Source organism: Bicyclus anynana, chromosome 21 (genome assembly GCF_947172395.1).
Source record: "Bicyclus anynana chromosome 21, ilBicAnyn1.1, whole genome shotgun sequence".
NCBI lineage: Eukaryota > Metazoa > Arthropoda > Insecta > Lepidoptera > Nymphalidae > Bicyclus > Bicyclus anynana.
In genome coordinates, this window is record NC_069103.1 from 14,026,358 (window position 1) to 14,041,948 (window position 15,591).

The window sequence follows — 15,591 nt, forward strand, 5'->3', positions numbered from 1 at the left end:
TAGAAACGTGTGTTGTCGTTTGTTTTTGCCTTTATGACTAGCGTGCAAATATAGTTAATACAAGCATATATACATAAACAGTTTGCCAAGATTTTAAGTAAATTAAAATGATGGTGTCTGGTTTGCAACGTATTTTAAATATGGCGGTTCAGGAATTTTCCCTCAGCGCAGAAAGTGTTATATTTCCGTCTCCGCAGCGCTCATCGGCTCATCGGCTTAGCCACTCGAGCACGCGCCGCGGCAGCTTCTAATTACTGCTGGCGACTCGCAGGTTCGGCTCGAGGGCGCGATTACCGCTGCCTGCTGCCTCCTTTACTTTATTTTTCATTTTCCGATATATATGAAACTTTTTAGAATTCAAACTATCGTGAGTGTTATTCATATTAATTGATTATGAAACACGCCTAAAACTCACAAGAAGACGGATCTAATCAAGATGATATTCATGAACCTTTTGGAGAGTGTAACGGAACCTTCAATCTCCCGACGCGCGCTGCGAGCGGCCGCTCGCGCCGCCGTGGCGCGGTTTGGATCCTTTTTAATATTCAATTTTTTTTGTTTATATTTATTAATTATGTTTATCCTATGACATTGTAAAGATTATTATTATATATTATTAATTATTATTATTTGACATAAGTACTCGTACCTGCACAGATTGTAATTTTTAACTTTTTCTAATTTTTATTTTTTGATTAATCATCTGCTATTATTTATTATTTTATATTTTGTCAATAATATTTGTAATATAAATTGTTGTATGCCAGAAATGGCTGAATACATTAGATTGTAGGTATGTGTTCTCAGCAAAATAAATGAATTGAATTGAATTGAAATAAATTGCAGCATTGCAAGAACCAGCTCATGACTAAGGGCCCTATGGGTTCGAAACTAGTCGGGCATACTCCTTGTATCATGTGAGTTTTAGCCGTGTTTGGACAGTAGTTCACCTGACAGCTTAGTATGCATCAAAATTAAACTAAGAACATTGCTTCAATTCGGACGTAGCGTGACCATCATTGTTGGTTGTTGGTTTGGCCGTCCTTAGGACGAAGTTTGGAGTTCAATATGCTAAAAGATTCTCTGTCTGCCACAGCTATAGCTTCAATTGTCGGTAGAAGAGTCCGGTCCACTGTTATGTCTAAACATTTTCGTCTTTGACTACCGGAAGCTCTCCTGCCAAGTAGCTTTCCTTTCGACATCATTCTTGGAAACGAAAACAGAAGCTCCTTTATGTAGGTCTCCCAAAGTAGCTGTTTTCTCTGTATATTGGTGGGCATAATTTCTGTATGTTTGGTCATCAGTTCCAGTTTCTCGATTAAACAGTCTAGTATGGATATTTTCTTTATTACACTTATCTACTTAAAAGTATTATCTTGTAGGTAGTCGAGTCCGGTGATCCGGTCCATCTTCCATTTTCGGCATTGACGACCGCTTGGTATCTTGCCAATAAGCTTTCCTTCCAAGATTAATCTTGGACTGGGTTTCTCTTTTTAGATATCCGAAGAAGCTCCGTTTTCTCTGTTAGATGGTGGTTAGAGTTCTTTACAGTACCCTGATTAAACAGTCTGGTGTGGGTATTTTCTGTATTATACCTAATACCAATCCACCTAAAGTCTAACGCTTGACTGCTATCACAGCACTGGAAGTACATTCACCGCAGTCTTCCACATGGCAATAGTAAAAAAAAGTAAGCGCCAACGTCTCGTCGCACATAATAGGCACCTAATGGACACGGCGCGACACATTCACGGCGTGAAAGAGTCGCAAATAAGAGCAATGGCGTCGAGCGCGCGCCAAAATTATACCAAGGACGCGGCTTCAATGCGGACGTAAGAACGCCCGCCGTTCACAATTTACCTACATTTTTAACTAAATGCGATGGAAATGTTTTTAAACAGACTGTATGGCTATTTTCTTTAATGTTGGCTAGCGTTTGGCTGCAATTACACTTGATGGTAAGGGATTGAATGATATTGCAGGCAAAAAAATCTTTATCTAAAGAATTGATGATGTCTATGTTGTGAACATTATATGTATATGTAAATAAAGGTGGTGCGCATTATCCAGCTGGATAATTCGTCAGTTATAAGAATTCATTAAGTAAAAATTTCGTAGTAGGTATACGAGTATTATAATTATTGAAAGCACCCGAATTAGAAAATAGCCCGCATATTTTTGGAATACATATAACGAGGAGCGACATTTTAATTAAACTGTTTAATATTAAGTTTAACGACACATCTGTAAATTTTTCTCACCCAGCGCCAGGGTAAGATAACTCTCCTGTACATACAAACCAGATTGAATAATCGCTTCACAAACATTCACTCAGCAAACGCCTACTTAAGGAAAGCGTAATTTGTGTTTGGAGTAGGTGGCTCACAAAAAATCAAACTTCAAAAAAACTAGCTACAGAACTCCAAGCAGCGTCAACTGAAACCGCCATTCAGCGGGTAGTTTCGCACAAAAAAGCGCGGGAACAGTTGATTACTCCTTAACACGTGCTCTGCGCTGGCTCCATTCGCAGCGCCTAGTTAATCTTTAAAAGGCACGTGATAATTCAGATGGTCCCCGAGTCGTCGCCATTTATAATTATGCTCTCAGCGCGAGTGCGTAACGAGGCGTCGCCATTAGGTGCCATTGTGCAGTGGCGCCCAACGTGGGGCGCGGCGGATCCGTTCTCGTCCTACCTTCATTAAACATTATGTAGCTGCCGCGTACTACATAGTTACCTATAACTGTGAAAAGATTCTCTTTTTTGTGTATAAATACGTTGTTATGTGTTTTATGATATAACCGAGTTTCGTGTAGCTTTTGTGTTAAAGATTTTATGGTTTTAGTTAGTTGTGCCTTCTCATAGAGTAACTTAATAAGGTAGGAAGATTTAATTAATAATAAATCTTAATATATTAGCTGACGCCGCGCGGTTTCATCACGCCCCGTGGTACCCATTCCCGTAAAATAATACGGGGATAATATAACGATAAATAGACTATCTAACACTAAAAGAATTTTTGAAATCGAAACAGTAGTTCATGAGATTAGCGCGTTCAAACAAACAAACGTTTCAGCTTTATAATATTAGTATTGATAAATGCGATGGTCATTCATCACGATATCTCGAAAACAGCTTGACGTGCAAAGATGAAATTTGGTAGGGAAGTAGTTTATGGTTAGTAGGTAATAGCTAAGAACGGATTTTTATTTTTTTTATTTTACGAAGAATAGGGCCGGATTAAGGAGGTTTAGGGGCGGACGAAGTCGCGGGCGTCTGCTAGTTTATTATAAACTCCAGTTTTAATCGACAATATTATACCTAATGTGCCAATTCAAACTCTACTCTCTTGAATTCAATACACTAGACGACGATGAAAATTTCAGCACAAAGAAAAGTATGCGACTTCAACGAAAACGTGGACCCGCAGGATGTTGGGATCTTCCCAGGTCCACGATCTCCAGAAATGAAGGAACGACCACGGAGAGAGAAATCAAAAAGAAAAATATATATCACTAGCGGACGCCCGCGGCTTCATCCGCGTGGAATTAAGTGTTTCACAAATCCCTCGGGAACCATGGGGTTTTCCGGAATGAAAAGTATCCTATGTGTTAATCCAGATTAACGTCTATTTCCATTCCAAATTTCAGCCAAATCGCTTCAGTAGCCGCAGCGTAGGTATAGGAACAACATTCACACTTACACACAAACTTTCGCCTATAATATTATAGTGTGATTAAAAAATTAAGCAAAAAAAAACAGCAAAGCCATTTCCACAAATCCCTTTTTTTATAGCCCAGTGGATATGACCTGTGGATATGACCTCTGCCTCCGATTCCGGAGGGTGTGGGTTCGAATCCGGTCCGGGGCATGCACCTCCAACTTTTCAGTTGTGTGCATTTTAAGAAATTAAATATCACGTGTCTCAATCGGTGAAGGAAAACATCGTGAGGAAACCTGCATACCAGAGAATTATCTTAATTCTCTGCGTGTGTGAAGTCTGCCAATCCGCATTGGGCCAGCGCGGTGGACTATTGGCCTAACCCCTCTCATTCTGAGAGGAGACTCGAGCTCAGCAGTGAGCCGAATATGGGTTGATGACGACGAAAGCCATTTATCCAGCCATCATCTACTAGTAGGAAATAGTTAAATCTTATTATCAGGAGAATTGAACCCCGAGCTTCACACGCAGACAACCAAGCCGCAAAGGCGAGAAAATCATCAAAATTTCCCTAAAAACTGTAATTTCGCTTACACTTTCGGCTTAGACACTCGAGCACGCGCCGCCGTCAAAGTCTAATTACGAGCGAACCGCGGCTACGCGGCGTGGTCAAGTGGCGGGATCTGTTTTGTACTCCCTTTTTTGGCAGTTGAAGTTACGCCTCTCGAGGATTTACTACTCTACACGAGATATAGATGGTGACCCAGTTTCGATTGCGAATCTACAGTGTTTTTCGAAGCTAACGATCATGTGAAAAGATTTTTGTCGATAAAATACACCTTTTCTGTATATGCCCCATTTTTTTAAAATGCCGCAATAATATAATTTATTTTTATTTTTTTAAGTTTTTTTACGTAATATTAATACCAAAAGTAATCTAGAAATTAAAACTAAAGGTCGACCACATCTGAATAGACCTATGTTCGCCAATTTCTTATACTATCTATCCAATTCTGGTGAGATTAACGTTACTTAAATGCGTTTTCGTCAAAGATGATTTTATAACACCTGACTTTTTTTTGTTTTACGAAATCAAATTACCTACATGAATTTTTCAATGTTTGCATGTGAATTATACTTACTATTAAGTAAATCATAAATAAGTAGGTACGAGTAGTACTTACACATAAATAGTCTACTAAAGTACGTAGAACTAGTACGTAAGTACTAGTTCTACTCGATACCTAAGTGTAACGTTCAAGGTTTTGATTAATCTAAAATATATAAACATTGTAATCATCGTAAAGTTACTACTTAGATGCAAATATAAGACACGTGTATGTATGCCATAAAAGACAAATTTTTTAATCTGTAAAAAAAAATTATTAAAAAAATTCAACCGACTTAAAAAACATAAAACGTACCGACTAAACTAAAAAGCGAAAAATAACATTGTATTATGTTCTTCATAAGCGCGGTTCTTACGATTTCTGAAAGTTCCTCTCGATTTCTCTAGGGTCCCATCATCAGATCCTGACATGATGAAAATGGGACCACCTCAGGAGTATACGCTTTCGAACAAAAAAAAGAATTATTGAAATCGGTCCAGGCGTCTTCGAGTAATCAGGTAACATACATACAAAAAAAAACATACACCCGAATTAAGAACCTCCTTGTTTTGAAGTCGGTTAAAAAGTGAAAAAAATCATTGCATAAAAAACGGTAATACAATCCACAAGTAGGTATTATCCCAAAAAAAGTCTCAGCATCTCAAATTCTAATCCCCTATTCCCTTTGTTTTAAAATATCGAAGCCTACCCTCATTGACAATGACGCAACCCCTGCGTCCGGGGAACAATGACTTGTGAACAAGGATACAGTTGTCACTAGACACTTGACAATTTCTTGTCAGGAGAGAGAAAAATATGAAAAAACAGGAGAAATAAACGAGAAACGAGCCGCCACGGCTCTTGAACGTGTAGCGGGTGGTGGTGGAGCAGCGCTTCCCAAAGTGTGAGGCGTTGACCATTAAACACAATGTGTTCGCATACGGTGCTATGTATGCAGGATATTGTTTTAGTACTTCTGCTAGCTGTGTTAGCCCAGTGCATATAATCTCTGCCTTTGATTCGGAAGGCGTAGGTTCGAATCTAGTCCGGGGCATGCACCTCTCAACTTTTCAGTTATGTGCATTTTAAGAAATTAAATAACGGTAAACATTAAAGGAAAAACATCGTGAAGAAATCTGCATACATGAGAATTTTCTTAATTTTCTATGTTTGTGAAGTTTGCCAACCCGTTGGCATCGGCATTGGGTGAGTAGTGGACTATTGGTCTGACTCCTCTCATTGAGAGGAGACTCTTAATGACTTCTGCTAAATACCTGATCTTCGGTTTAGTGGTTAGCCCACGTGGATTTGGATAACGAGGTTCTGGGTTTGAGTCCTGAGTTAAGTTATGGAGTAGGAGCTTTTCTTTCTTTGATTAGTCATGGTATTGTAATTTAGTGGTCGTGTTAGTTTTTAATCATGTCGTTCCAGTGTCGTGATCCGCCCGTTTTAATCAGAGATTACTATTTGAGTTGTAATAAAGTTTTACGAACGAAGCATCAACCTGAGACCAATTTACCGCTTGTTTTCACCTTTTGCACCTTTAAAGCGGCCTAACCTGCGATTTGCTCGCATAATCGCCTTTTGGAAGTTTTTATAAAGTTATACGCATACATACCCCGCAACTAGACTGAGACGCAGTTCTATGCATTTTTCGGGTAGACCAAGATCGGCGCAAACTGCGATCAAATAAAGGTCACAAACTACGAATACACGACGCTTTAATTTCCTCGCTTACAGCTGGCCCGGGATGCACTCATTAAACATCTTTGACGCAGACTCGTGGCCCACATGTGGCTGAGCACTCTTTGAGCGGCAGTGGCCAGACTGAGCTAACGCAATAATCAAACATCCTTTTACGAGTTTTTACAAAGAGCCCACAAATGCGAAGCTTCAATCATGGTCCACAGGTGGGCTGGGGCGCACTTTGAGCACCAGTGGACAGTCTGGGCCCGGCGCAACCTGCGATCCGCCCGCAATAATTAGACGCCGGCAGCGCGCGTGCTCAAGTGTCTAAGCTCACGGCGGAGTTGTATCGCCGAATAACAGTTTTTAGCTTTTTAAGCATTTTAAGCGGAGAGGACCTCGCTGGCGTTGTGAACTTCCGGGATCTGGGAATTGAACCCCGGTCCTCAGAATTACTGTTTAAAATATACTAATAAACAAATTCTTTGACCAACACATTCATTATCATCAGCGACTCGCTTGATGTTTTCGTGCGAGTTGGTGGGTTGCATGGGGTTTGCGCTTTCCTGTGCGGGGTCGCCATTCCAGCACCTTGGGACCCCTACGTCTAACGGACAGTCGGTCTTATTGGTTTCCTAAGTTCCGGTTATTGAAGTACGGAAGGAAGTAGTAAGGTCACTAAGCGATCAATATAATATCATATTAAATGTAATAGAGTAATTAAAAGTGCATATTATTTACACAAACAAACTATTTTTTTTATTTGTCTGTCTGTTTGTCCAGGTTTTCCTCTGGGACGGCTGAACCGATTTTAATGGGACTTACACTGGAAGATAGACGAAGTTATTGAGCAACACATCAGCCGCGGAAAAATCAATGGGTCCCGCGGGATTTGTGAGCTGAAACTGAATTTTACGCGGAAAAAGTCGCGGGCGTCTGCTAGTATTTACCTAATACAAAAAAATTCCTTTAAATCAAACATCAGTAATATTTATTCCGGTGACGTCGATCAGTTATCCGTATTCAATTAGAGAGCCCCCTAGTTTGGGGGGTGTGTAATTAGGCCACGTGGCGCCCCCTACCGCGGACTGTTCCTACTATACAAATATCAACTCTATTACTATAGCAATAAGACACTACGCACGTTTAGTCTGGTCTAGATATAATTGATTTGAAAACTAAAGAGAGATTAATTGGGAGTCGAGTTGAGTGACTTCTTTTTTTATTTTTTTTTTATTGTAGGTATGAATATTTCAATGGGCAAAGGTAGACTCAGTTTTAAATGTCCTAGATTCGATTTTCGCCCATTATAATTCTGTTTTAAATTTAGTTGAAGAGAAACTTATAAAATTTCCGTAGTAGTAATATATTACATTTGAAAATTAATTCAATTTATATTTTATGCCTGCGAACAAATTTAAAAAAAAACAGATTAAGGAAAATTTCCGACCATAAGCACTTTTTAAAAAGAGAAAAAAAAAACAGCGACACTTCGCATCCATAAATACACCAAAGAGGTTAAAAGATATCTTAAGCGGATAAATAGAAAAAAAAATTAAAGAGTAACTAAAATACGCATTAGCGCACCTCGACCTCGCAGCTGGATAAAGGAAGCGATAAAAAAGTAAAAAAAAAAAAGAAAAAAGCCCGATACTGTAGCGTAATCCTCTCCAACCGGATAATAGGAAGCACTTGAGCCGATCGACCCGTTATTGTAAAAAAAAAATCGGCCCTACTGTCGTTGACATATAAAATTCAAGATAATACGTACGCATAATACTAGTTATGCCCCACGGTTTTGAAGTACACGTTAAATGGATTGATTGATCTGACTAATTACCTTCTAAAACAGGACCTGCCTCGCTAGAGGTCACCCCTGTGTCAAGAATCATCAAACGTGTTTATATATAAAATCGATGTTTCGTTGTGTTGAAATTACATGTGTATGTATTAAGATATAAAATTTATAGTTGTGTGTAGAGTAAGGACTAAGGATATATTTATTGTTGTTAAACATTTTAGATGTGTGACTACCTCATCTCCCTCAAAAAACGACAAACATTTTTACTGGTGAATTTGAGTGCGATAGAAATCATACAAGGTAATTGGTCTGAGATTGATTGAGTGTATAAAATCAACTTACGTTATGAGAATGCTAGAAAAACATAACAAACCTTAGTTGTTCATTCATTTATGATTTCATTTATGAGTTCATTGAAATATGCAAACTAATTTATATATTTATTCGAAAAAAGACTACTATTATACTGTTGTTATGATAATAACTCTAAACGTATAGTTTAGAGCTATTATTAATTATTCTTCTAACAGATATACAAAATGTTAAAATTATTTTTAATAATTAATTACTCGTAAATTCGTTCTTTTAAAACTCGTTTAAGTAGCTTCGAAGTTAGCTCAAAGAGGAAAGTAACAACGTATTCTTAGTTACTATAAAATCCAAATACTTAGTTGAACATCAATACCAAACTGTTTTATATTTTTACATTATAAGTATAATAGGATTTTTGTATAAGCCTAAAATAACATTTCTACAGTTTAATGTATCGGTGGCGTTTTTATATCGACGCCTTTGTCCTGGCAACCCCCGATAATTATTATTTTCGTAGTTGGCGACACTGCATCGGACAATGGCGTCCCTTTGCACTTCCTGTTTGCTTTCGCGCGCTATTACACGTCAATGCCCCGAGGGACGATAGGCCAATTTGAATTTGGAATTTTCGTATAATAGATTCCATTCAGCCATCTTTGTGCTAGTAATTTTTGTTTTCTCTGGCGGCGTCGGAGGAATTCAATGTTTAATGCGTATTTTAGTTGCGTAATTGCATGTTTGTTGATGCTTTGTGATTGATCTTTAAAATGGTATTAACTGAAGATTCTAAAGACAATTTTGTTAAAAGATTTTATTGTAGACTTTTTTTAAACGAAGTTCTTTTATGCGGCTTACGATAAAGTTAGAGTGAACTGACAAACATCGTTACGTAACGCAAAAGCGTCAGGGTATCAAGTGTTCTAAGTTCCTCGATTACAGGTTGTATTAACATTCATTATTTATATCATTGTGGAGTAATATCAATTTTGTTATAAATAAAACGGTATTTGATGACTTGTGCTCAGTTGTTTGTAAGGCAGCGTAGACACCGTCACGCTGTCAGTCGCGTTAGTAATTTTGTGTAATAATGTTTTGTGTTGTAATTAATGATAATGTTTTGTATTGTAATTATTTTGTTTATCATAAATTCTTTAGTGTGGGCATAGCGAACATGTCGGGAAGGGGTGAGTGCTTTTACATTCTGAAAGGATCCTTTAAACCTACTCCCAAGGTCACAAGTCCTGGGACCTGCTCGAGTTGTTTCCTCCGAAAGTATTCATTTTAGAACATAATATGTTCCTTAGACAAAGAATATAACACTAAAGTTATGGGAAATACTCCTGAACATACTGTGTAATATGGTTTTGTAAAAGAATTTTTAAATTCGGTTCCGTAGACCCATTGATTACCCCTACAACCTCACAAACGTTCCTCTTTGTAATACTTATTACTAGTACCTAATTAGTAATGATTACAATATAATTATATATTTTTTATTATTTTACGAATAACCGTTAAATACATACAATCTGGTAAGTGTCTCCTCTAAGGAGCGAGGCCATTAAAACAGATTGATAATTAAGAAAAGAAAACGGTTGAACACGACACGCTGACGCTTATACCAATAAACATTATTCGTGGCCCGATTTACTTTTTTTTCTATTTAAAAAAAAGTTCCCGCTAATAAGCACGCCCGCTCATTCCGCGCTCACAAGACAAAGCTCCGATCAACTAGACAAAACACACACACGCTCCGCTAATTGGTCGCTATTGTTTACATTTCGACATTCAACCTTATTATTTAAGAAATAGAGTTCAAAATAATATTTTATATGTATCTAAAAAGAAACACCACTGTGGCCTTGATGACCGTGTGGGTAGTAGTTGTGCACAAAAGAGAATATCCATAATAATATTATACCTAATGCAAAAATACGTCTGTAACTGTAGGTCTGTTATCTTATCATTAGTAGGTATTTACAACGTCAATGAAATTTCAAAACATGTCTAGCGTTTTAGTGAATAGGAAGAGAGAAGGTAAGGGGAGGAAGAGAAGAGAGGCGAATTTGAAACCGCACTATTGAATAATAAAAAACGTTATATATTATTCTATATCTCAGTAAAATTTTACTGAGTCAAGAAGATCTCCAGCTTAGCATGCGTTAACGACATACCTCGTCGTCGAGAGATAAATTGTCGACCAATAACCACTGTATCTAAAATATCGCTCTCTCTATTGTCCCATCGCCACGAAAGAGAGTGCTATTACTTATTTCAATTCGGCTGCTATTGGTCGACAATATGTATTCACGAAACAAGATGACGTTGACGCATCTTAGGTCCACAGGTTAAGAATGACATCACTTTAATAAAGGCCAACCAACACCATGTCAACAAAGACAATCAATTTAAATACCTTCCCATTAGGATTGATATTAATTAAAAATGACTTTAATACCAAACGAATGCACCGTTCAAGTGGTGAGAGAGTAATAAGTAACGTCACTAATTACGGCATCAATCGAGCGGCGCGGGGCGGCGCGGGGGCGGGAGGAGGGCGGCGCGGAGGGGGCACCTCGGGGCGGCGGGGATAGGGTTGCCAACATATCATAGCAGAAAAATATAATAAATAAGCCGTTTATTTCATATTTACATTTACATTTCTAAATTACATTTCAAAAGTTGTTAGTAGTTTGTTAGCAAGTTTTCTTAAATTATGTTAGTAATATTAGTTAGTATGTTCTTATTAAATATGGACCTTTGAAAGGGTAAAGGCCTAGAAAAATATAAGTAACCTAAAGAAAAACAGTATTTTATGTAGACGCAAAGATAGATAAGGATATTTATATAGTTATTAGTCACTGGCGGACGCCCGCGACTTCGTCCGCGTGGAATTTAGTTTTTTTACAAATCCCTCGGGAATCATGGATTTTTCTGGCACAAAAAATAAGTAAGTCAATCCAGACTATAATCTTTCTCTACTTCAAATTGCAGATGATTCGATTCAGTAGACGCGGCGAGAAAGACTAACAAATATTCATACCATCAAAATCGTATTTTTAAGTGTGCCTATGTGTTAATCCAGAGTAAAATCTATTTCAATTCCAAAGGAGATGGTCCAAAATTGTATGGAGCCCAGGTCCAGTCATTGTACCTTAATAAAACTAACTTTTAACTATTTTTGATTATACAAATCTACGAATTGACTATAATTCCTTCGAAATAATATTCATTATCTCCCAAGAAATGCATAACTATTATGGGTAATAATGGCGGATTGATGACGTTTTCAATGCAGTAATCGATTTGACGTTTGCTGTCAATTGTCATGTAATTGTTGCTCTAAGGGCGCCATCTTGATATAACTCAAAAACTTGGGTTTTAATTTTATTTATTTCTTTTTATTTAGTTACATTTATTCACTTAAATAAATTTTAGTAAGATCCTTGTATTTTTTAAATTTTAATGATACAAGAGTGGACCTGAAATGGACCTTTCCTTTCAGCCAAATCGGTTCAGTAGTTGCGTTAAAGAGAAACAAACATCCAAACATAACTATTTGCTAAGCTATACACAGATGTTTATAGTATGGTTGACAACCCTACCGCGGGGGCGGTCGCGTGACACAATTACGCGACTCCTCCGGTGCCGCGTGCCCCGGATTATATTTACCAATAAACACATCAAAACGTTGGGATTGTTTTCTTTTTGACGTCAAATTAATATCGGCCTGTCGTACTCGGCGTTGTTAAACTTTAAACTGGGGTCAGACTTAATCCTTCTTTAAATTTTAACCAATTCAAAAAAGGAGAGAGTTAATTTTTATATGTTTACTAAAAAACACCGTCATTGCAGCGCTAGGTATATTACTGATTTTGAAAATTCTTTTAAAGAATGTTTTAAAAAAATTATCCTACCAAGAACGATTTCAAGTAATTGAAATGCCAAAGCGAATTCATATTGTCTGCACTGTATAAAAGTTATCAGATCTCAAAGGTATCAGACAGTTTTGTTTGTAAGTCCACGCAAGAGGCCTATGTCCAGCAGTGGAACTGTAACTGTAGTAAGTGTAATTATTTATGGCCTCATATATTTCGAGGCTTTAAATGTCAACAAAAAACTCTTTGGGCGTTTGCCATGGTTATTTGGCAAGTAGCAATGTTTTATACTTGTAGGATAAGTATAAAAAAAATCCGGGGACAGTAAATTAATTGTTACTCTCCTAAATAATCAGAAAAGTACGAAATTTTGTACGAGTTGTTGTTGTTTCGTTTCGTTGTTGTTGTTTGTACATTTATTGTTGATCAATTTTTTAACCGACTTCAAAAAAGGAGAAGGTTTCTCAATTTGACCGTTTTTATTGTGGTAAAGGTAAAAGTGGGAAATCCTAATTCACACACATAGTTTGTTGCAAATGGCAAATGTATTGCTTAAAAATAAACAATTTCGAATATTTCTACACAGCCAAAGTTGTTTTAAATCTGTTGATGCCAATTGTCACTATAATGAGCGATGCGTTTCTTTGCCATGCCATGCCATTGGTAAGTGTCCAAAAGGACTGCCCTCAGACAATGGATCTTGAATCCAGTTCATAGGTTGCAGAATACGCTTAGGGAAATAAAAATACATTATCTATGCAACAAGCTTATTAGATTACCTTATTTTCCCAAGGCAGACCAACTAAATGTCCACGGTACACCTCACCTGCTAGCAAGTGATAGTGCAATCTAAGATGGAAGCGGGCTAACTTGTTAGGAGGAGGATGAAAATCCACATCCCTTTCGGTTTATACACGACATCGCATCGGAACGCTGAAACGCTTGGCGGTACGTCTTTACCGGTAGGGTAGTACCCAGCCTTAGCCGAGGCCTCCCACCAGCCAGATCTGGACCAATCAAGAAATCCTCAATCGACCCAGCCGGGGATCCTTAACCGGACCCAGGACCTCAGTCTTGTAATACCACTGCGCCACGGAGGCTGTCGAACTGTTCTAAGCGTCACTTACTGTGCTGGTGCTGCGGCGGCGGCACGTTGGAGTGGGAGCCGGAGCGAGGCAGCTGGTGGCCCAGCATGCGGTGCCCGGCCGCCTCCAGCGACGCCACCGTGTTGGAGCGGACCATGCCTAACGACATATATTACTCTTATTCTTATTTAAAGTTTAAAGTGTTGTGTTTGTTCTGTCCATATAAGACTTGGTCGCTAACTATGGGCCTCATAAGAAGGCTCAGAGTCACACAGCGGGCGATGGAACGAGCTATGTTAGGAGTAACTCTGCGTGATCGAATCAGAAATGAGGAGATCCGCAGAAGAACCAAAGTCACCGACATAGCTCAACGAGTTGCGAAGCTGAAGTGGCAATGGGCGGGGCAGATAGTTCGAAGAGCCGATGGACGTTGGGGTCCCAAAGTGCTGGAATGGCGACCCCGCACTAGTAAGCGCAGTGTTGGCCGACCCCCCACCAGGTAGATTGACGACATCAAGCGAGTCGCAGGGATTCGCTGGACGCAGGTGGCTCAGTATCGTGATACAAGTCCTTACAAAAGGCCTGTGTCCTGCAGTGGACGTCCATCGGCTGATATGATGATGATGATTCTTATTTAATGAAATAAAACCTCTTTACGAACGCTTGACTTGAGGTGTAAGCTGGTGGAGCCGAGCGACGCGTGTGGCCATCTACAGGCACAGTGAAACACTATTTGTTATTTAAAACTACCAATAGATGGCGTTCTTAGACAACTTTGAAACAATCCCTTTTTGTACACTTCATGAACCTGTTGCGATTTATGCCTAAAGCTCACAGATGGCGCTTTGTTTTTTATTATTGAAAGAAGTTTTACTTTAGCCGTGTGGTCTACAGCATACTCTTTTTTTATTTCCTTTTTATTTCAGGTTTCACCTCAAACCTTCAGGTTTGTTCAATGTCGAAGAATCCAGTCATAGGGCCTCTTCAATATACGCGCTGTCCTATTATCGTATTTGACCCTCGATTCAAAATTGATGCGAAAGCTTCTCAAGATATTGAAAATTGTAAACCCTAAAATAACCTGAATTAGATTGTTATACGCTCTTCTTTGATCAAGGCACTCTTGGAATACCATAATATCATAACTAACTGACGTTTCAAAGCGTACACTAAGTCTACTTGAAGTAAATTAGTTTTGACTTTGACTTTTAAACTCAGGATATTCAGCACCTACCAATTTGCGGCCTCCAGTTCCTGTTCTCCTGCTGTGAAAGGTTCCCCGGCTTCAGCACTCGAGGGGGTTCGGTCGCGCCGTGCAGCCTCCGCGCCGGGAAGATGAAGTCGTCGGGGTACTGCGGGTCCTGGTAGCGCACGCACACCACCTGGTTGCCCAGCACGGGTTTCAGGCCCACCACTGGGGAGGCGAGTTGTCTGTGAAAATTGCAGTAGGTTAGTTTGACGACCGGGAATAAGACTTCTGCATGTCCATGAATAAAAAAGAGGTTTTTTTTTTTATTCTTTACAAGTTAGTTAGTGATAGCCCAGTGGATATGACCTCTGCCTCCGATTCCGGAGGGTGTGGGTTCGAATCCGGTTCAGGGTATACACCTCCAACTTTTCAGTTGTGTGCATTTTAAGAAATTTAATATCACGTGTCTCAATCGGTAAAGGAAAACATCGTGAGGAAACCTGCATACCAGAGAATTATATTCATTCTCTGCGTGTGTGAAGTCTGCCAATCCGCATTGGGCCAGCGTGCTGGACTATTGGCCTAACCCCTCTCATTCTGAGAGGAGACTTGAGCTCAGCAGTGAGCCGAATATGAGTGATTGACGAAGTTAGCCCTTGACTACAATCTCACCTGATTGTAAGTGATGATGCAATCTAAGATGGAAGCGGGCTAACTTGTTAGGAGGAGGATGAAAATCCACACCCCTATCGGTTTCTACACGACATCGTACCAGAACGCTAAATCGCTTGGCGGTACGTCTTTGCCGGTAGGGTGGTATCTAGCCACGGCGGAAGCTTCCCACCAGCCAGACCTAGACCAATTAAGAAAAT

The 15,591-nt window shown here is 39.1% G+C and overlaps 1 protein-coding gene across 1 annotated transcript in view; it reads right to left on the reverse strand.

Annotated features, from left to right (window-relative positions):
• Positions 1–15,591, reverse strand: part of LOC112054779 (5'-3' exoribonuclease 2 homolog) — a 42,076-nt gene that overhangs the window by 10,401 nt on the left and 16,084 nt on the right. The window contains exons 15-16 of the mRNA XM_052888011.1: positions 14,765–14,961; positions 13,573–13,689 (exon numbers count right to left, since the gene is read on the reverse strand). Of these exons, the coding sequence (XP_052743971.1) occupies positions 13,573–13,689; positions 14,765–14,961 (314 nt within the window). The remainder of the gene's footprint in view (positions 1–13,572; positions 13,690–14,764; positions 14,962–15,591) is intronic.